This window comes from Entelurus aequoreus, linkage group LG13, assembly GCF_033978785.1.
Source record: "Entelurus aequoreus isolate RoL-2023_Sb linkage group LG13, RoL_Eaeq_v1.1, whole genome shotgun sequence".
Lineage (NCBI taxonomy): Eukaryota > Metazoa > Chordata > Actinopteri > Syngnathiformes > Syngnathidae > Entelurus > Entelurus aequoreus.
The window spans coordinates 22,372,307-22,393,916 of NC_084743.1; the positions used below are offsets into that span (position 1 = coordinate 22,372,307).

The window sequence follows — 21,610 nt, forward strand, 5'->3', positions numbered from 1 at the left end:
GTTTTCATGCATATTTTTACGTGCTATCGTAATATAATGAAGCTAGCGATTGATTGATTGATTGATTGATTGATTGATTGATTGATTGATTGATTTAAACTTTTATTAGTAGATTGCACAGTACAGTACATATTCCGTACAATTGACCACTAAATGGTAACACCCGAATAGGTTTTTCAACTTGTTTAAGTCAGGGTCCACGTTAATCAATTCATGTCATTAACATTACCAAATATGCTGACACATTTACGAGTGTCTGTTTTAGTATTATTATGTTAAAATGCTATCATTTTATTTATTGGTTCAGTTTCATAAATTCACTAAAACGTCACCGTGGAGTTTTTGGTACTGTTTAGCGGATTGGAGAGCTAGCTTTCGCAGCTATTGGGTCCATGACGAGGAATTCTGTTTTGTTTGATCAGCCGTTTTACTGCCTTGTTACAGGCATCGTTTGGAAACAATTAAGGTATTTAAATAAATATTTACAAAATCGTTCTGTGTAAATAACACATTTCACAACGTATCAGCGGCTTATAGTTCGGTGCAGCAAATATATGGAAAATATTTTTTTATTGTAAAACTTAGTGGGTGCGGCTTATGTAGTGGAGTGCTCTATCGTCCGTAAAATACCGTATTCATCAGCTGTAATGTGATTTATGAAACCTCAAACTGTTCTAGCCGCAGTTTTTGCGTCAAATTTACCACGTTTGGGGGATACGTGTAAACGGCCACAGTCACTGTCATCTCTGCAATTTGATGATGGACGATAAGGAGAGAATTCAGCAATGTTATTTTATAATGTTATAATGTTATATGAAGAATAGTTCAGTTCCAGTCCAGTTTACGATCGACATTGGTTCATAGTAAGAGCAGCAGTATCATTCTTGTGGGTTTCAAGCCTATATTACCTGTGCTTCAATGCTGGGTAAGTCTGTGGCCACCTTCTGTGGGTCAACTTCAGGCTCGACCTCCTCCTCGTCTACCTCATGGATGGTGGGTGTAACTTCAGAGGGTGGTAGGGAGGTCTTTTTTTTCTTCCGCTTCTTTCGGCGCCGGCGGTCCATGCTGTGCACCCGCTTGCGTAAGCGCTGGGGTACGGGCAAGTGGGTGGATAAGGGGTGATGTATGTGGTGAATCGTGTGTCTGTGATCTGTTTTAAAATGACATGGGAAGAAGATATAGTCACGACAAATAAGGGTTAAGACGCATTGCTATATATTTATATATATATATGTATGTATGTATGTTTACTATGTATATATATATATATATATATATATATATATATATATATATATATATATATATATATATATATATATATATATATATATATATATATATATATATAGATACATATATACAGTACAGGCCAAAAGTTTGGACAAACCTTCTCATTTCAATGTGTTTTCTTTATTTTCATGACTATTTACATTGTAGATTGTCACTGAAGTCATCAAAACTATGACACCTGTGAAGTGAAAACCCTTTCAGGTGACTACCTCTTGAAGCTCATCGAGAGAATGCCAAGAGTGTGCAAAACAGTAATCAGAGCAAAGGATGGCTATTTTGAAGAAACTGAAAACATTTTTTCAGTTATATCACCTTTTTTTGTTAAGTACATAACTCCACATGCCTTCAGTGACAATCTACAATGTAAATAGTCTACGAAAATCAAGAAAACCCATTGAATGAAAAGGTGTGTCCAAACTTTTGGCTTGTACTGTGTGTGTATATCTACCGTTCAAAAGTTTGGGGTCACATTGAAATTTACTTATTTTTGAAGGAAAAGCACTGTACTTTTCAAAGAAGATAACTTTAAACTAGTCTTAACTTTAAAGAAATACACTCTATACATTGCTAATGTGGTAAATGACTATTCTAGCTGCAAATGTCTGGTTTTTGGTGCAATATCTACATAGGTGTATAGAGGCCCATTTCCAGCAACTATCACTCCAGTGTTTTAATGGTACAATGTGTTTGCTCATTGGCTCAGAAGGCTAATTGATGATTAGAAAACCCTTGTGCAATCATGTTCACACATCTGAAAACAGTTTAGTTCGTTACAGAAGCTACAAAACTGACCTTCCTTTGAGCAGATTGAGTTTCTGGAGCATCACATTTGTGGGGTCAATTAAACGCTCAAAATGGCCAGGAAAAGAGAACTTTCATCTGAAACTCGACAGTCTATTCTTGCTCTTAGAAATGAAGGCTATTCCACAAAATTGTTTGGGTGACCCCAAACTTTTGAACGGTAGTGTGTATATATATATATATATATATATATATATATATATATATATATATATATATATATATATATATATATATATATATATATATATATACAGTATATATACATATAGTATATATACATATATATATATATATGTATATATATATGCATATATATATTTACATATATGTATGTATACATGTATGTATATTATATATGTATGTATATATGTATACATACATATGTGTGTGTGTGCAGTATATATATATATATAAATGTATATATGAATTACATATATAATGGAACACGAACATACATATACATATGTATATAAATATATATATATTATATACATATATATATATATATATATATATATATATATATATATATATATATATATATATATTTTTTTTTTTTTTTTTTTTATATATATATATATTTTATATCTTATGTATTCATTTTTTTTATTAATTAATGGCCTCCCACAAAAAGAGAAAAAACATAGTTTAAATAAAAGTTACCAATAAAAAGTGTTACTAGATTAACAACAGCTGTGTGCATGTACAGTATATACAGTAATCTCTACCTAATTTCCTTGCTTACACTCAAAATCTTTTTCGGTGTAATTCCGTCCCATCTTGTCAGCACTGGCGGAGGCAGAGTCACTGATGATGTCGGCAAAGCACTCCACAGAAAGTGCTTTCTCCCAGTCCTCCTCCTCTTCTTTCTGTTTATCCAGTGATTCTTCCTCATGATCGTCAGCCTCCCTTGCCTGGGATAAAAAGTACAACAGCACGACCTAGTGTGGAGTCACCAAACACCAAGCAGTGGCGGTGCATCAAAAACCGAAAGGGATCCTTGACAAATGTGAGGAAATTAAATGAACATGCAGTAAAAAATTGCTGATTTAATTATTTTCAAATAGGATACAGTATTTGGCATACCTAGTATAGTATCAGTGTATGGTCGATGCACCAGTGTTTATATAAATATATCACAAAATATATATTTTTCTGTGGATTTAAGTCAGTATATCAATATTGTACAGTTGCGTTCATATACATACATATATATATATATATATATATATATATATATATATATATATATATATATATATATATATATATATATATATATATATATATATATACATATACATATACATATATATATTTATATACATATATATATATATATATATATATATATATATATATATATATATATATATATATATATATATATATATATATATATATATATATATATATATATATATATATATCAGCAAGGGTGTAGCAATAAATTCTGGGCGCCCATACGCGAGACCCCTAAAGGGCCCCCTAACCTAAACCCAAGGTGGCCGCCCCTTACACTTCAGAAAAAAACTTGGATCTCCAAGTACCATCATAATAATGACCAACATTAAAATACAGTAGCGTAGTAGGTCTAAATATGCATTAAAAACAAGGCAGATGTTTATATTTAGGATGTTTGGCCATTACACACAGTTTGAACAGTAACACTGTGTTTGAATATTAAATTAATGACGTTAAATTAAATATTAAATTAAATTAAATATTATTATTAATATTATACAATTATATAATAATTAAATAATTAATATTATAATGTTAAATTAAATATTAAATTAATGCCGTTAAAGAAACACTGACTCAGAAAATATCTAGATGAAAAACCCCTAAATAGGTGTATTTATTTTATTTATTATCCAACAAATTCAATATAAAATGGCCATAATATAAATTTAAATATTCATATAATTAATAATTTTTCACAAAAATATGATTACAAAACTGTCAAGTTGTCCTTTACAAAGTAGTAATTATCTGACGAATATCAGATTACCACTAGTGGGGAATATGATGTAACTGGCCATTTAGTAATAGCGTTTACATTTTTAATTAAGGAAAAACCGTCATTTATTAATGCATTTTAGGCAACACTGCTTACTTCCTGGAAACGGAGTCACACGCTGGCGCATGTGCACTAGCGTCGTTTGTCTTAAAAAAAACATGGTGGAACATAACTACCGTATTTTCCGGACCATAGAGCGCAACGGATTATGTTATTATAAGGCCCAGTCAGGTTTTTTTTCGTATTAAAACATTTTGACACATTTTTTTTGTGCCGTGTGTAATGTTCTTTATTTTCAATGGAACATTTAACGTTTTGGTGTTGTTTACTGGTGTCATATCGCAGTTTACACGTATCTCTTATTTCTGACTGCCATCTCCTGGTCACACTTATCATTACACCATGTACCAAAGAAAATGCTGTGTGTTTTATATTGATATCAAAAAGTAAACACCAAATTGTTTTTTTTTTTCATTATTTGTGTGTTTTTATTACTTTAAAAACCATTCAAGTGACATAGCATTTTATTCATGTTTTATTGTGTATAGTTCATTCATATGCCACATATTTCTGCTCAAACTCTTAATGGATTTGTACATATGAAATGTTAAAAAACTACCTCTATCAAAATGTAAAAATAGAGATAAATGCATCATGTAATGAGAAAAACATGACACCAATTAACAATTAATATTATTAATTAGCAAAAATAAACACATATTTGTCTATAGATATATAGAGAACGTTTATCCATAGCCTTTTTAAAAGACATTACAAATTACATGATGGTGTCACGTTCACACCCCAACTCTGCTTTACCTAACATAATCAATAATCATGATTTCAATATTGATAAAAATAATCTAAGCTATTATTTTTGCCATAATTGGCAGCCCTATGTATAAGACTAGATCTCGTACATGAACACTCTTTTTATCTATATGCCCAGAAAATGCAGTTACCTCTTCTGGCCAGCAGGTGCCATCTTCCACAATTGTATTTTTTATTTTTTATCTTTTATGTCCATAAATTGCTATTGTGCACGATTTTCACATTTATTTAAGTTATTTATGTTATTTATTCCAACCATAGTACTTTGTTTTTAATGCTTAAGTTGCTTTAATATGCACATTCAACTATGTGTAAGACTAGATCTCATACATGAACACTATTTTTATCTATATGGCCAGAAAGTGCAGTTACCTTTTATGGCCATCAGGTGCCATCTTCCACAATTTTTTTTTTTAAATCTTTTATGTCCATAAATTGCTATCTTGTACAATTTTCACATGTATTTAAGTTATTAATGTCATTTATTCCAACCATATTACTATGTCTTTAATGCTTAAGTTGCTTTAATATGCACATTCAACTATGTGTAAGACTAGATCTCATACATGAACACTATTTTTATCTACAGGTATATGGCCAGAAAGTGCAGTTACCTTTTATGGCCACCAGGTGCCATCTTACACTTTTTTTTTTTGAAATCTTTTATGTCCATAAATTGCTATCTTGTACAATTTTCACATGTATTTAAGTTATTAATGTCGTTTATTCCAACCATAGTACTTTGTTTTTAATGCTTAAGTTGCTTTAATATGCACATTCAACTATGTGTAAGACTAGATCTCATACATGAACACTATTTTTATCTATATGGCCAGAAAGTGCAGTTACCTTTTATGGCCACCAGGTGCCATTTTCCACATTTTTTTTATTTTTTTTAATCTTTTATTTCCATAAATTGCTATCTTGTACAATTTTCACATTTATTTAAGTTATTAATGTCGTTTATTCCAACCATATTACTATGTCTTTAATGCTTAAGTTGCTTTAATATGCACATTCAACTATGTGTAAGACTAGATCTCATACATGAACACTATTTTTATCTATATGGCCAAAAAGTGCAGTTACCTTTTATGGCCACCAGGTGCCATCTTCCATCATTTGTTTTGTATTTTTTATCTTTTAAGCCATAAATTGCTATCGTGCACAATTTTCACATTTATTTAAGTTATTTATGTTATTTATTCCAACCATATTACTTAGTTTTTAATGCTTAAGTTGCTTTCATATGCACATTCAACTATATGTAGGACTAGATCTCATACATGAACACTATTTTTATCTATATGGCCAGAAAGTGCAGTTACCTCTTATGGCCACCAGGTGCCATCTTCCACAATTTGTTTTTATTTTTTTATCCTTTATGTCCATAAATTGCTATCGTCCCCAATTTTCACATTTATTTAAGTTATTTATGTTATTTATTCCAACCATATTACTTTGTTTTTAATGCTTAAGTTGCTTAAATATGCACATTAAATTTCTACTTAAGGTCGATGAAACAGTCTATTTATCTACAATAATGTTTTGTTTCCATCCATTCATTTTCTACCGCTTGTCCCTTTTGGGGTTGCGGGGGGGTGCTGGAGCCTATCTCAACTGCATTCGGGCGGAAGACGGGGTACACCCTGGACAAGTCGCCACCTCATCACAGGGTTTGGTTTGTGTTATTTTTTTAATGAAACTTAGTTCAAAGATTTCAGTATAAGTGCTTTTTGAAAATGTAAAACTCATTTAAAAATGCTGTAATAATAATTATAACCGTGATCATTTTGCTCACAAGAACCATGATAAGATATTCATACACTGTGACATCCCTAACATTATTATTGTTATGATTATAATATTATTAGTGCCTCTCCTGGGAGTTAAGTCTTTAACTTTAACCAAGGGTCTTTGAACGCACCACAGTTATGTGCAATGCGATGCAAAAGTGAAACAAGTGCATAACTTTCCTTTGCTACCCCAAATAGATGTATCACATTTTTACCTTTCTTTTATCACCTCATCCTTTTTTTTTTTTTTACAAAATGCTGGTGCTGTGTTTAAAGGTGAGCCAAGAATGATGACGTTATGATATCATTTTAGATGAACATTTATGTCTTTTTTGTTTTAAATTACCTATTTAAATGGCAGAAAAAAAATATTCAGGCTTTTCAAAGCCCAGGGGACCCCGTTTACTTGGGGCCCCGTTACAAAATCCCCACTTACCCCTCCACACCTCATCATGGCCATGACAACCACCTTAGTTTTGGGTTTTGGATGATTGATTTGAATTAATTAATTAATTTTATGGAGGTTTTTTAGAGTGTCTCATAAGCAGAACACAGCAAATACCATTACCTCCGTTTCTTTACCAGTTAGAATGCATTCAAAATAAAAGTATATGTGTTCTTGTCTTTTTTAGGGATTGTGAATGATGGTAACAATTCCCCCCAAAAAGTGCAGTTCCCCTTTAACACATTTAAAGTATTATGCCACAAAATCGTATAATAACAAGGTTTGTTTTTTTGCAAGAATTTGCAAGTTGTCCATTTTTTAAGTACAGATTTAGGCACCGATTTTCGGACTATAAGGCGCACTTAAAATCCTTTCATTTTCTCAAAACCCGACAGTGCGCCTTATAACCCGGTGCGCCTAATGTACGGAATCATTTTGGTTGTACTTACCGACCTCAAAGCTATTTTATTTGGTACATGGTGAAATGATAAGTGTGACCAGTAGATGGCAGTCACACATAAGACATATGTGTAGACTGCAAAATAACTCAAGTAAACAACACCAACATTTTATATGCCCATCCATCCATTTTCTACCGCTTGTCCCTTTTGGGGTCGCGGGGGGTCGCTGGAGCCTATCTCAGCTACAATCGGGCGGAAGGCGGGGTACACCCTGGACAAGTCGCCACCTCATCGCAGACATTTTATATGTTCCATTGAAAATATAGAACATTACACACGGTGCTCAAAAATCTATGTAAATGTTTTAGTATGACTTTGGTAAGCTATGAAGTCGCACCGCATGATGGCTTGTATATTGATATAGCTCGGTTGGTAGGGTGGCCGTGCCAGCAACTTGAGGGTTCCAGGTTCGATCCCAGCTTCTGCCATCCTAGTCACTGCCGTTGTGTCCTTGGGCAAGACGCTTTACCCACCTGCTCCCATTGCCACCCACACTGGTTTAAATGTAACTAAGTTATTCGGTTTCACTATGTAAAGCGCTTTGAGTCACTAAAGAAAAGCGCTATATAAATATAATTCACTTCACTTCACACATTGTACTGTGCTTCTACATATGAGTATTATTATGGTGTGTGTATAAGGTAAGACATATTATCTGGCGTTTTGTTTCGCAATATTATGCAAAAAGCAACTTTTCATACCTTCTGGTACCTGCTGATCTGTATTTGGGATCTGCATAAGTCCTGAAAATGTGCGCGAATCCGCCTTTGTAGTCCGTGGCGACGCCATAGCCGATAAGCTTCTTCTTTTTCTCTATCTTCTTGTTATGGGACATTCATCCTCCACTGTTGCCATTTCTAATATAAAGTAGTGTAAAGTTCTTACTTATATCTGTCAGTAAACTCGCCATGAAAGCGCTAAAACATACCGGTGTAGTGAGTTTACATTATTCACCCAAGGAACTTTAGTTATTAGAGAGTTCTCATTTTCCAACAAATCTATCTGCGGTTTACAGTCCAGTGCGGCTTATATATGGAAACATTTGTTCTTTCTTTCTACACTTTAGTGGGTATGGCTTAGAGAGTTCTGGTCGGACGGTTTTTGTTTCCGGATGAGGAGATGCTGCTCCGTTATTGATTGAAGTAAAGTCTGAATGTCATTAAAACAGTTAGCTCCATCTTTTTTGACACTTCTTCCACTCCCGTCCTTGCACGCTACACCGCTACAACAAAGATGACGGGGAGAAAACGCTGCCGAAAAGGTGAGCCACGTAAATAAGATCGCCCACAAAACGGCGCATCCTGAAGCGACTGTCAGAAAGCAGCTTGAAGATGATCTGTAAAACATCATCTATGCAACATTTTGACCAAAGAACCACCATTACATGTTATGTAGACTAGTGTTTTTCAACCACTGTGCCGTGGCACGCTAGTGTGCCGTTAGATACAGTCTGGTGTGCCGTGGGAGATTATCTAATTTCACCTAATTTCAAAATATTTTTTGCAAACCAAAAATTATAGTCTGCAAATGATGTGTTGTTGTTGAGTGTCGGTGCTGTCTAGAGCTCGGCAGAGTAACCGTGTAATACTCTTCCATATCAGTAGGTGGCAGCCGGTAGCTAATTGCTTCGTAGATGTCGGAAACAGCGGGAGGCAGGGTGAAGGTAAAAAAGGTATTTAATGCTTAAACCAAAAATAAACAAAAGGTGAGTGCCCCCTAAGAAAAGGCATTGAAGCTTAGGGAAGGCTATGCAGAACAAAACTAAAACTGAACTGGCTACAAAATAAACAAAAATAGAATGCTGGACGACAGCAAAGACTTACTGTGGAGCAAAAGACGGCGTCCACAATGTCAACAATGTCCACACAAAGAAGGATCAAAACAACTGAAATATTCTTGATTGCTAAAACAAAGTACATGCGGGAAATATCGCTTAAAAGCAGACATGAAACTGCTACAGGAAAATACCAAAAAAAGAGAAAAAGCCACCAGAATAGGAGCGCAAGACAAGAACTAAAACACTACACACAGGAAAACAGCAAAAAAAACTCCAAATAAGTCAGGGCGTGATGTGACAGGTGGTGAAAGTACACCTACTTTGAGACAAGAGCTATATTGATGCATGCTTGGTTATGCTTTAAAGTCACATCCAACAATTGCGACAACGACTTTTTACTGTCAACTGAGTTTCGTTTTTTAACGATTTCTGCTGGTGGTGTGCCTCCGCATTTATTCAACGCAAAAAATGTGCCTTGGCTCAAGAAAGGTTGAAAAACACTGATGTAGACCACAAGGAAGTGTTTTCCATTTAAAAAAATAAAATAACAATATGACTCCTTTAATGCGCCCTATAATCCGGTGCGCCTTTTGTATGAAAAAAAAACCTGACTAGACCCGCTCATCGGAAAATACGGCAGTATCGATTGAAATGTAAACGTTACCCATTCCTATTTGCGACTTTCTAAATATGTTTATTTACATTATGAATGAGAGGCCGATAGACATGGAACACCACTCCCATAGTCACTTTTATCTTTTAAACTCATTTAATTCAATATAGCAATGCTGCCTAAGGCTAATGCTAGGTTCACACCGACGGCGCTTTGACGGCGCTTTAAAGCGGCATGCAAAGCGGCGTTAAAGCGTAACAAAGCCTGATTAAAGCGTGAGGGTCCTAATGGATCGTGGGAAAGCTTGTAGTTCGCCAAAAAATTTTAAACGGTTTAAAAAAATTCTGCGCTCTGTCAAGAATGGAATAAAGCGCCGAGAGAGTATCAAAGCGTGACAAAGCTCAGCAAAGCTTGACTCAAAGCGTAGGAAAGCTTAACAGATCTTGGTTCAAAGCGCAATAGGAAGTGAGTGTGATATTGACTAGTGACATTGGAACTTTATGTAAAACCAACACAGGATTACAAATCCATTCTCTTTTGCATCATTGCCTTTTTTATACGATGATCATTGTTTCTGTACTTCTGCTGTTTGATGTTGCAGTTAGACATTACTGTCTATCATTTTTCTGTATGAAAATGTTAATAATAAAGAGAATATGTTACGTTGAAAAAGAAATGGCTTTTATTATTGTCAACTAGCATAAGAAATGAAAGATAGATATTTATTAAGATGACAAATAAATAAAAGAAATGAAGATATAAAACATAATATAACGAGAAAAAAAAGAGAAATTGAAAAAATAAATGAATATAAAAAATAAAAGAAATGCCTTTTATTGTTGTCAACTAGCATAAGAAATGAAAGATAGATATTTATTAAGATGACAAAGAAATAAAAGAAATGAAGATATAAGACATAATATAACGGGAAAAAAAGAGAAATTGAAAAAATAAATGAATATAAAAAATAAAAGAAATGCCTTTTATTGTTGTCAACTAGCATAAGAAATGAAAGATAGATATTTATTAAGATGACAAAGAAATAAAAGAAATGAAGATATAAAACATAATATAACGAGAAAAAAAAGAGAAATTGAAAAAATAAATGAATATAAAAAATAAAAGAAATGCCTTTTATTGTTGTCAACTAGCGTAAGAAATGAAAGATAGATATGTATTAAGATGACAAAGAAATAAAAGAAATGAAGATATAAAACATAATATAACGGAAAAAAAAGAGAAATAGAAAAAATAAATGAATATAAAAAATAAAAGAAATGCCTTTTATTGTTGTCAACTAGCATAAGAAATGAAAGATATATATTTATTAAGATGACAAAGAAATAAAAGAAATGAAATATAAAACATAATATAACGGGAAAAAAAAGAGAAATTGAAAAAATAAATGAATATAAAAAATAAAAGAAATGCCTTTTATTGTTGTCAACTAGCATAAGAAATGAAAGATAGATATTTATTAAGATGACAAAGAAATAAAAGAAATGAAGATATAAAACATAATAAATAATAAATAATAAACATAATATAACGGAAAAAAAAGAGAAATTGAAAAAATAAATGAATATAAAAAATCGGTGGAAAACCGTATACTGAGTTTTTCACATTTTTTTCTTATTTTTGTTGTAACAATGCACAACAGAGCTTGATAATCGTGTCAGAGCCTGATTTAAAGCGTCAGGATCGCATCGAAGCATAATAAAGCGTAATAAAACGTATCAAAGCGTGATTTAAAGCGTATCAAAGCGGGATCAAATCGTGAGGAACGGTAACAAAGCGGCAACTAATTCGTATCAGAGCGTATCAGAGCGTATCCGAGCGTATCAGAGCATAACATTACTTCGGAGATCGGGATATTCGTGGAAAAATTGACAAAAATGACGGCGCTTTGTTCGCCGCTTTAAAGCGCGGCAAGCGCAAGTGGCCTCGATACTGCAGAGCATGCTCTTATTGTTTGGTCTCATCCAGTGGCTTAAACTACTGTATTGATATTGTTTTGCTTGTCATGTAGGCCCGATACATCTACACTTTGCTTAAAAATATGGATCATACTAACTGTATTACACTTATATATATATCTTTTTGGGGTGCCTCTGATAAGTCAATTGGAGGCAGAGGATGCTAAGCTTGTGATTGGTGCTGGCATGGTGAGTGCCCTGGCTGCTGATCTTTCTTCTCAGATGTCGCTACTTAAGGCTCCATTACCTCTTAATTACCAGTGGGATGGAGGGACAGGATGCATTTAATGACGTGAGCAACCTACTCCAGGCCAAGGCATTTGAAGGCAGACACAGTGTAAAAGGTCTCTACGAGAGAGTCTTATCTAAGTCTTGGCACCTAATTTTTTCTTATTCAAAGTACTTTGTCCGAAATTATCGCAATTATTGTTTTCTTTTCCCTATGGACGTCATTCATCGTTGTATTATCTGGTCTTCTGTCATGTCTAACTTGTGTGTTGTTCTTGGAATTTTGCCTATCGTTCACAATCACTGGGAGAGACAAGAAGACTTTATTTTTATTTTTATTTTTTAATTGGCTCGTTCTAGGTGGCTAGCAATGCAGATAACGGGAGCAATCAATTCTACCTTTAAATCGATTTAAAGATGCATTCATAAACCGTCAACGATGCTTCATTTATGTTCTGTAACGTGTATAATAACCAAGCTGTAGCGACATTATTGTTGTAAGAGCGAACACTGAGGAACTCGGCATGCTTCGGCATTAGCCGTAGAAGCTAACTACGGCAAGAGATAAGCTAGCTTCTACGTCAACACGAAACGTGTTTGAGTTTGTATTGCACAACACTGCGATACGACACCAACACATGAACAATCATATTACAGTATCTGTAAAGTATTAGCCCACATTTCATGTTTTTTTTGTACACAGCTAGCCAGACAGCATATGCTATGCGGTAAAATTTAAGCAGCAGAGCTGCCAGTTTAGTTTTTTTTACCGTAAAGTCTAGTTTTAATGTTTTTTTTTTAATGTTTTAGTGTCTTACTGTACATGGAAGAAAAAAAACAGTACCAAAGTTGATTTTACGGTAAAAAACTCAGTCGGCGGAATTTAACCATAAAATCTATTGTCAATTTTACAGTCTACAATTTGATTGGTAATTTTTTTTGAAATCATAACTCAAGCACATATTGAAGTATAGTATGTATCTTAATTTTAACAAAAAAATATTTTTGAAATACATGATAATATAATATCAAAATTTGATCATATTGAATTTTAAAAGATATGCAATTGCATGCAGGACATGATTTTTAATGTCAAAAGGGAAAGAACCAATATATTTAGTAAGAAAAGATTAAGCATTTTATTAACGCATGTTATTTACAGGCTTTCGCGGGCCACATAAAATAATGTGGCGGGCCAGATTTGGCCCCCGGGCCTTGAGTTTGACATAAGTGCTGTAGAAGGATACAAAAAAGCATTGCTAACTGCTAAGCTAGAGCTCTTGAATGTAAACAAAGTTGGGCGGGTCGATACAAATATCGACAGTAACGATACCTAGTATAGTATCAGTGTATGGTCGATACAACAGTGTTTATATAAATATATCACAAAATAATTAGTTATTGTTAACAAACCACAAAATAAGTACCATGACACAGGAGGACTTTAAGGTACAAACCAAAGGATTTAAATCTGAATCAATAGTTATTTATAGTTTCATATATTGTTTTATTTCCTGCCCATCGCTCTTGTTTTTGTTTCCACTTCCTGTTTTTCTCCATTTGTCACCACTTTAGTCTGATTGCCGGCTCCTTCACTCGCTCTTGATTGGCAATCAGGACACACCTGACCTGACAGGTCCCCTCGGGCTGTTTCTTAAGCCAACCCTCTCCTCTGGACCGGGCCGGATCATCGTGCCGTGCACCTTGATGCTGCATAGCTTTCCCGCTGGACTATTTTGGTTTTGTCACGAAAGTACATCTTTACCTGCACGTCGCCTGTCGCCTCTGCATCCTGGGTTGCACGAATCTCAATGTTAGCTTGAACTGGAATCAACTTGGTTTTGTCATTACGTAACACCACCCAGTTCGATTTGATCTGGTCACAAAGCCCCGAATAAGATAATACAGTAAATGAACCATTTTGACCAGTTTAAAATGCTGATAAAAACAAACGGGCCAATATTTATCCTGTTCATATCTGCACATAACATGAGATTAATGAACGCTCCATGTTAAAGGCCACATGTTTTTGAAACATTAATATTTCATATAACCAGAACGTGTTGAAATATTTAACAACTGCTGACTCGCATATGCAATGTTGTGTGAGAAAACCACAATTCTATCTGTCTAATAAAGCAGTGGTCCCCAACCTTTTTTGCACCACGGACCGGTTTAATGTAGGCATTACTTTCAAGGACCGGCTTTCCACTTGTGCCAGATAAATACAGCAAGAATAAGTGCATGAACAATACAACTCACTATAACGCTGAATTTGTGTTTCTTTGCAAGGAGATGCAGATGGAAATCAGCCTTTGGCTACAATCTGTCACTTTTCTATTTGATATGTTCATTAATGTGCATTGTATCATGTCACAAAGTTATAACAGATATAAGAAATGGCAACTTCCCAGAAGGAGTTTTATTGTACATCTATAAACAAGCTGATTGGTGTGTCTAGTGCACAGGTGTCAAACTCAAGGCCCGCGGGCCAGATCTGGACCTCCACCTCATTTTATATGGCCCGCAAAAGCCTGAAAATAATATGTTTCAATAAAATACCTTAAAAAAAATTTATTTACTTTCTTATTTCCTTACTAAACACATTCGGGGTTTTTTTGTAGTTTGACAGGGGGAAAAAATAGTGTCCAATATTGCAATAAATATTATATTATCTAACTTAAATACTTAAATACTTAAATATCTGCTTAATTTATGATTTTGAAGCAAGTTATCATCAAATAGTACACTATAAAAATGACCAATATATTTTACTGTAAAATTTAGGGAGTTGTTTTACAGCATATTACTGTAAGTTGGGAAAAAAAACGACCAATGTTTGTTTTTTTTACTGTAAAATTCTCTCGACTGAGCTGTCAGTTTTTTGTTGTTTTTTTTACTGTGAAATCCACGGTTGATGATTTTATGCTACCACATTTTAGTATGGTAAAAAACTGGCATCTGAGTTGCCAAAATAAAATTAAACAGCGGTACTGTATTTCTATTTAGAGTAATATGTTGTAAAAGTAATAATATTATTTTTAAAAACACCATATATTTTACAGTGCAATATTTTACTGGCAACTAAGCTGCCAGTTTTTTTCTGTAAAAAACAGTGGTAAAATCGGCAGATTTTTTTTTTACTCTTTACTTAATTTTTTTTTTTACATTTTAATTCATAGGCAAATTCGTTAATTATTTAGTGTTACAAACGGCCCTCTAATGGCAGCCATGACTGCGGTGTGGCCCTCAATGAAAACAAGTTTGACACCGCTGGTCTAGTGGGACAGACCAAAGTTAAGTTGGAGAAAATGCAGTCTTTTATAAAATATTTCATGGTTGGGGACCACTGTAATAAAGGATAAATGTTTCCAAAATGTTCAGTTTTAACTAAAAAAAAAATTATGTACTGTGTATGAGTTTCTTTAAACGATTACAAAATGTAAACACACAATTGCCAGCGTTATTGAGAGATACACACGTAACAACACAGTGGACAACAATGCACTAATTATATTTATGTTTTACATTAATTGTGTGAACGCTCCAAATAATTTACACATGGTTTTCTACACCAAAATGTATCTATTTATTATTCAACTTATTATTATTATTATTCTCCAGATTTTGGCGCACTCTACCTTGCACATTTTTCACCCAATTCAACCCGTTCCAACTTCAAACTGTTCAGCTTTCCCTAGACAAACTCCAAAAATTCCCACAATTCCCAGTTGAATTGGCCATTTTTCAAACTTCCACCATTTCCAGTTATCAACCAATTCAAACCATTCCACCTTCAACACATTCCACCGACCAGATAATTCAAACTTCCTTTTTCCCAAGTTCAAAAAAATTCCAGGACTTTCCTGAATATGTGGTTTTCCAAAGCCCTATTTTCACCCTTTTTCCTGGAGACTACTCCGTCCACATTTTTCAACCGTTCCCCCGTCAAATCATTCCTCTTATTTAGGACAAAAAACATTAAGTTGTCTTTTGAACTGGAAAAATTCCCGGTTTTCCCGAAATTCCAGGAAGTTTGTAATACTTTGAAAAATGTGAAAAAATTTGAAAAATTTGACAAATTCCAACACCACTCATTCACAACATTCACATTTTTTTAGCAATTTCTAAAAAAATTCCCACTTTTCATGAAATTTCCTAATGTCACGGTGGAGTTACTGAGTCTGTTTAGCTGATTGGAGAGCTAGCGTCCGCAGCAAATGGGTCCTTGATGATGACTTCTGTTTTGTTTGATCAGCCGTTTTACTGCCGTGTCACAGGCACCGTTTGGAACGTTTTCCAAATATTTCTGTGTAAATAACTCATTTTCCAACATATCTATCTGCGGCTTATATATGGAAACATGTTTATAATTTTTTCTACACTTTAGTGGGTGTGGCTTATAGTCTGGAAAATATGGCACATTGTCACTCAACATAGCATGCTTTATTAGTCATTTTGATTGATTTGAGTCATTTGTTTATTATCTATTGCCTGTTTCATGCTCATCCAGCTACACAGCTTCTTTATTTATTTTGTTTACCTTTTTAACTTATTTTTCTTTAGCGTAAGTAACAGATAGTGACACTCTCTTAAAAGTGCGATTTCAAAGTTATTTGTATTTATGACAAGAAATAATAAAGGTCACTTTTCATTTAGGCTATATTCAGGCTAGAAAGTATGTTGTATTCCATTATTCCATTAATCCAGTGTTTTTCAACATTTTCTGATTTAAGGCACATTTTTGTCATTGAAAAAATCCCGAGGCACACCACCAGCAGAAAACATTAAAAAATGAAACTCAGCAGCCGATATTGACGGTAAAAAGTCGTTCTCGCAATTGTTGGATATGAATTCAAACCATAACGAAGCATGTATTAATATAGCTCTTGTCTCAAAGTAGGTGTACTGTCACCACCTGTCACATCACGCCCTGACTTATTTTGAGTTTTTTGGTGTTTTTCTGTGTGTAGTGTTTTAGTTCTTGTCTTGCACTCCTATTTTGGTGTTGACTGTCATGGCATGTACTTTGTGGACGCCATCTGCTCATACGCTGTAAGTCTTTGCTGTCGTCCAGCATTCTGTTTTTGTTTACTTTGCAGCCAGTTCAGTTTTAGCTTCGTTTTGCATAGCCATCCCTAAGCTTTAATGCCTTTTCTTAGCGGCACTCGCCTTTTGTTTATTTTTGGCTTAAGCGTTAGATACCTTTTTACCTGCAAACCATCATCGTCGTTCCCGACATCTACAAAGCAATTAGCTACCCGGTGCCACCTACTGATATGCCGAGCTCGAGACAGTACAGACACTCAACAACGGCACATTTGCGGATTATAATTACTAGTTTGCAAAAAAATATTTTTAACCCAATTAGGTGAAATTACATAATCTCCCACCGCACACCAAACAATATGGTTGAAAAACACTGCATTAATTGTACAAATTAATGGATGGATTACTCGATTCCTAGTTCTTAATAAGGCCTCTTTATTATTCTTTGTTTTTCAAAAGACACACACACACACACACACACACACTAACATGACAGAGCAACCCATTTGAATCATTTCATCTTCATCACAGGGACAGATGGCTCGATTTCTAGCAAGTAAAACACTCATAAGTCTCAGCTTCTGTAGCTGTGGAGGGAAAATGTTATCTTGTTGTCAAAGATCTTCAACGTTTGAGCCTCAATTTGCATAATGGCGCGTTCACAATTAGGATGTTTTGTTTTTACGTGCATCCACTTTAGTGTACAGTCAGCATTTAAACAATGACAAAAGAAGACTAACAACTTTTGACAGTCAGAAAACTGAATACAGACAGTTTTTTTCCTGCTTCCACCGTTATATCCAGTGTTGAGTCTCTTATTTTAAAATTCCTAGTTTGCCGCCATATGTTTCACCTCTCCCACCTGTTCATGATTGGCAACCAATACACACCTGTTCCTGGTTACCAATCAAGATGTTTTATACGCTAGCCCGGTCTTCTGGTCCTGCCCACAAAAGGGGATGTTTTCCCCTTTTGTGCAATATTTTTAGGGTGTGAGTCTATGGGCACCTAACCAAAATCTCGATTCAAACCGATTCTCGCAATGTATTATTTGGTATATCAATTATAATAAAACAGGTTAGAAAAGTTCCTTGTGGTTGCATAGAGATGGCCTAAACATGTCTTTAAAAATGTATTGTTGTCCAAAAAAAAATATATATATATATATATATATATATATATATATATATATATATATATATATATATATATATATATATATATATATATATATATATATATATATATATATATATATATATATATATATATATATAAAATTATTATTATTATTATTATTATTTTTTTATTTTTTTTAAATTATTATTCTTTTTTTTAAATAAAATATATATATTTTTTCTTTTTTTTTTTCCTTCTTTAAATATATATATATATATATATATATATATATATATATATATATATATATATATATATATATATATATATATATATATATATATATATATATATATATATATATATATATATATATATATACACACATATATATATATATATTTATTTATTTTTTTCTTAATTTTTTTTTCTTAATTTTTTTTCTTTAAATATATAATATATATATACATTTTTGTTTTGTTTATTTTTTTTTTCTTTAAATAAATTATATATATATATATATATATATATATATATATATATATATATATATATATATATATATATATACACATATATATATATATTTATTTTTTTTTTTCTTAATTTTTTTTCTTTAAATATATAATATATACATACATTTTTGTTTTGTTTATTTTTTTTTTCTTTAAATAAATAATATACATATATATATATATATATATATATATATATATATATATATATATATATATATATATATATATATATATATATATATATATATATATATACACATATATATACATATATATATATATACATATATGTCTGTGAGGCCGTGAACGCACAGAGGCTGAGTTCCGAGGCGCAAGGAAGGCAAGTAAAAGAGACCGGAAGCCTGTGTGCTGAGTTCAGCTTTTCAAGTGCGCAACCCCTTGGGTAAGCTAACAATGAATGCTTGCTAAAAGAGAAAAGTAAGGAGTTTACTTTCACATGGACAGATTGCTTTTCCTGTAAAATAAACAATAAAAAAGGTGAAAACTTTAAAAAAGTTTGTAAACTGTGTTATGTTTCATTTTTTTCCTTTAGTGGAAAACAAAATGTCTGGTTTGGTACTATAAGTTGCAGTTGTGTTAATAAAATACATTTCACTTTGCCTGCCGTCTCTGCATCCATTGGGTCACGACCAACACAGACCATAACAAGATGTTATGTACATGATATGTGGTCGATTTAAGGTTTCAAATTAGAGTCATATAATGTAGAAGTAGTATGTATTGCATAGTGACACTTGTTTAGTTGAATTAAAACTTAGCATTACAAATATTATATTAATCTGGGATTTGTATTTTGTTTTATTTATTTATTACACGGACGGCACACCTGAATGAACATTAAACAAATGAGTCAGTGTTAGCTGTAGAGCTCATTTTTAACTGTAGTCCTTAGCCATGGTATAAAATGCCAACATTTAATAGTAATAAAATAAAATATGGCATACTTATTGTCAGAATAATTGTATCTAAGTTATCACAAAACTTCTCGGCGAGCAGACAAAAGCTGTCTTTGATCTTACCAAGCAAAAGGCTTATAAAACTCCACCGTGTACGATGGGAGGAGACAGGAGGGGTTCGGTTTCTTTTATGTATTGTAATCCACAGGAAGATTTTGTCTTGACCCGAGATCTACAAAGCGAAGGGGAAGCAGGACCTGACCTCCTTCAAGGCACCGTTTCTTTCAACTGTGTCTTTGAACTGTTTTAATCAAAAGCGATGGCTGTTTACGACCCCCGTCCCTTAGAAACAGCTGTTGCCATGTAATCAGGGAAAGTCCAAATAAAAGAGGAGGCGTACAACCTTACGTCAGGGCGTGGTGAGACTGTACAAAGAGTACAGTCCAGATGTCTCTTCTCAATTGAGCCAAATTGAATTCTGTCTCTGTTTAATTCCTTGCTTCTTGTCTTGTTTAATAGATGTCATCAGTGTTTGAACCTGACATCTTCTAGCAATAAAATGAACATAAAATACAGATAAAAAAAGATAGCATAGTGAATATTCCTACAGTATGTAGGCATGCACCGCTCAAAAACAATCAGTAAAAAATATGCAGTGGTTCTTAGGGTATGTTGCATCTTTTCCAATGATCCCAAGTAAGATGAAAATAAATCTTCTTACCTGATGCAGGTTGATCAGAACGTCTATCTCAGGGACATGACCACCTGTAGCCATTGGGTTTGGCCCTCAGCCAGGGGGCGTGATTGGCTTTGACAAGGCTCTGGGGCCCGGATGAAGACGGCTCCTGATGCAGGGGGGGAGGGGCGGTGGTGGGTCGAGCGTGGCCCACGAAGCAGAATGGAAGTGTGGCCGAGACGAGTGGGCTCAGGTGGAGAGGCGAACTGGGAACCAGAGGGATGACGGAGGTCAGCCCTTTTCTTTCACGGCGGGAGATCCGGGTATGCTTTTGGGATGCATAACCTATAAATTGGTGAAAAAAAGAGAACATCCAGCATTTATTAGCTTTCATAGAGAAAATCTCCAAATCAGGATGAATGCTTGCTAAAGTAAAATGTAAAATAACTTAGTAAAAACCTACTGTAAAAGTATTTGTGACCACTAGAGCTGGGCAATATGGTTAAAAAGTGTTTTATTTTGGTCGATATCGATATTTATTGATATTTTTTATGACCTACCAAAGGGGGAAAATATGTTAATTTCAAATGTAACCTTTCAGTGATTATAACCTTCAGCTATCAAGGCAGAAAAGAAAGGAAATGTCAACACAACCATGGAAACACTCAATGTTAACAAAATTCTAAAATTACATTTAACTCCTAAAAATAAGCTGATGGTGCAAAAATAAGTATATAATATGTAAGAAATGCTTAATAAAGTAGTGCAAAATGTGAAACATTGAGAAACTTAGGAACTATTTTCTGCAGGTTTAGTGCCTGTAAGTCACAGCTGTGCTCTAAAGGGTGAGCACGGCTAAGGTGGTGTGGTATTACCAGTAGAGATGTCCGATAATATCGGACTGCCTGATATTTTCGGCCGATAAATGCTTTAAAATGTAATATCGGAAATGATCGGTATCAGTTTAAAAAAGTAAAATTTATGACTTTTTAAAACGCTGCTGTACGGAGTGGTACACGGACGTAGGGAGAAGTACAGAGCAGTTGCGTCTCCCAGTCATACTTGCCAAACCTCCCGATTTTCC

General features: G+C 33.7%; 1 protein-coding gene across 1 annotated transcript in view; it reads right to left on the reverse strand.

The window, feature by feature from the left end:
- LOC133663725 (anion exchange protein 3-like) overlaps positions 1 to 21,610 on the reverse strand; it is a 46,573-nt gene that overhangs the window by 4,265 nt on the left and 20,698 nt on the right. Inside the window, exons 2-4 of the mRNA XM_062068413.1 lie at positions 20,572 to 20,871; positions 2,843 to 3,011; positions 909 to 1,150 (exon numbers count right to left, since the gene is read on the reverse strand). Coding sequence (XP_061924397.1) covers positions 909 to 1,150; positions 2,843 to 3,011; positions 20,572 to 20,625 — 465 coding nt within the window. The 5' untranslated portion in view covers positions 20,626 to 20,871. The remainder of the gene's footprint in view (positions 1 to 908; positions 1,151 to 2,842; positions 3,012 to 20,571; positions 20,872 to 21,610) is intronic.